At 41.8% G+C, this 2252-nt stretch overlaps 2 protein-coding genes across 2 annotated transcripts in view; both read right to left on the bottom strand.

Annotated features, from left to right (window-relative positions):
- Nucleotides 1-2252, bottom strand: part of LOC118336472 — a 744338-nt gene that overhangs the window by 92360 nt on the left and 649726 nt on the right. The gene's annotated exons all lie outside the window — the stretch shown is intronic.
- LOC118336553 (atrial natriuretic peptide receptor 1-like) overlaps nucleotides 1-2252 on the bottom strand; it is a gene marked incomplete in the record, with an annotated part of 74392 nt that overhangs the window by 48629 nt on the left and 23511 nt on the right. The window contains 1 exon segment of the mRNA XM_035673222.1: nucleotides 1593-1780. Coding sequence (XP_035529115.1) covers nucleotides 1593-1780 — 188 coding nt within the window.

The raw sequence follows: 2252 nt of genomic DNA, 5'->3' as shown, positions 1-2252 counted from the left end.
GTGTGTGTGTGTGTGTGGAGTCAGTGGAGAATAAAGCCAATTTCAAGTGAAAAAGAGATGAAGATGAAGACGAGAAAGGAAACACTTCAGAGTAACCTGGGAAATCAGGTTCTGCGACCGACTGACGTCAAACACTTTCATGCACCTCCTGAGTTTAACCCCTCGCCCACCAGACTGAAGCTCCCTTTAGGGACACACAGAGTCGCTGATAGCTCCTGAATCTCACCTCTGACCAGTGTCTACCCTGGCCCCAATGTAAATGAGAATTTCTTACCCCAAAATATTCCATAATAAACTTGTTATCACTGTACTCAAAAATTAGCTACATTTTCTGAGAAAATGGAAAATAACTGTCCAACCCTTTATCAACGAATGGGACAGAAAATGATCTTTTCAAACGGAGTGGTACAATAGAAGAGCGGCTATCTGGCTGTGCTAGCAGTCGGCTACAGCTAACCTGAACAACCGGCCCACAGTGAACCAGGAGAGGTTGTCGGCACACATACAGAGTCAGAGAAGGACTGCTGCCAGAATGAGACTGACCAAACTGAACTAAGACCACACTATTTGCAAGTAGATCTATAGATTGGTGAGTCTACAGTTAGGTAACTTTGGCTTTAGGTTCCTATGAAACTGAGTGTGTGTTTTAATGGTTGCTGACTCATTACGGATAAAGGTTGCATCCTGATGCTGGGCGAAGGCTGCTGTGCTTTCAGTTTTTTAGTTGTTTATTCCTCTCTTGTGTGTGATTCCTGTATCATCAATGAACGTTGATTTTAGATATCAGTGTGTGTGCAGTACTTCCTAGATTCCAGTCCATCTAAGACATGTAATATCTGCCCTTTCTGATAAAAGAAACGCTTTATAATCGGAGCTATCGCACAGTGCCTACCTTGTTACTGACCTCACTGCCTCCTGTGGAAAAGAAATGATGTACCTTAATATTCCTGGAGGAAAATACATTGGGTAACGGCTGATACATGTCTGTCACTTCGACTTTAAGGGGTAGAAAGTTTCTGGCAGAAGAATGCGTTCAGTGTGATTATGAATAAGATGGATAACAATAATTCCCCCTGGTTTTGATCAGATTCAATCAGTGCTGTCTGAGACATTGTGTGTGTGATTGATGGGTGACTCATTGTGTTTCTGATTTCACTATGGAGGGAAAAATGCTGCTATTACACAATCAGTGACGATCCACAATGACGAAAGACAAAATCAGTATTTTTAAGAAATGGAACATTTAATGGCATGTCTGTCTTTCATGTTGAGCTAAAGTTCAGGCAAACGCAGCACCACACTCACACACAGTGTCAAAAAGCCCCATCGGGACAGCATTTATGTCTAAGATTTAACTTGTGACTCTATTAAACAGCAGAAGGCGCTACCTAATTTTGACTTTGCTTGTTCTACGCCGCGTCAGTAGCTGTATGAATGCATTGTTGTATGAACAGGATAATTATCACAGGAGCTTTAATCTAATGTACGGAGGCTTCTGGGTCAGGAATGATCACTGCTGTTGGTCTGTAAGGTCCATTTAGTGTGTGACATGAGGCTAAACCTGACTTGACTTGAAATCTGAACCCGGGTACCTGGAAGGCTTCTTTGGCGATGGCGTCGTCCTCGTCGCCACGGGCCCACGGCTGTCCGTGTTTAGAGTTCAGACTGTCCCCGAACACGTCGATGTAGAAGAAGACGTACTGCTCATGAGGAAGATCTGCCAGCTGAAACTGAATCATCAACTTCCTGAAGATGTCCGGCGAGCAGCAGACAAACATCACTGTAAAGACAGAGAGAGAGACAGGAAGCGGTTTCAGTCGAGGTTCAGGAAGCCACTGGGGCACATTGCTGGTTAGTGAAGTCAATGAAGTCATATTAATCTTTAAATACATCATCATTAATGATTAATTTCATCTTTAATGAAATGACGAAGGCACTCAGAAAGCTCCTTTCTTAAACAAATAACTTTATAACTTTATGGTAAATAATTCTAGAAATGAACACAGACACGAAAGTAAAGAGTAAAAAACAAAAACGAATAGCTAAACATCAGTTCTGTAAAAACAACAAAAGTTTTTGCAATATAAAAAGGTTTTTATACGGGCGCATATCGGATGGTACTGATACGTCTAGGTAGGTAGATAGGTCAATATCGGTATATCAACAGATCGGTCGGGCTCTAGTAGAAAGACTAACAGACTAATATGGTGAGTTTTATTCTGTTTCTGTCTACTTTGAATGAAGTTACGATG

This window comes from Morone saxatilis, unplaced genomic scaffold, assembly GCF_004916995.1.
Source record: "Morone saxatilis isolate NCDOM2014 unplaced genomic scaffold, NCSU_SB_2.0 Contig24, whole genome shotgun sequence".
NCBI lineage: Eukaryota > Metazoa > Chordata > Actinopteri > Moronidae > Morone > Morone saxatilis.
Note: the sequence above shows the minus strand (reverse complement) of the source record. Positions and strands in the feature narration are given on the sequence as shown.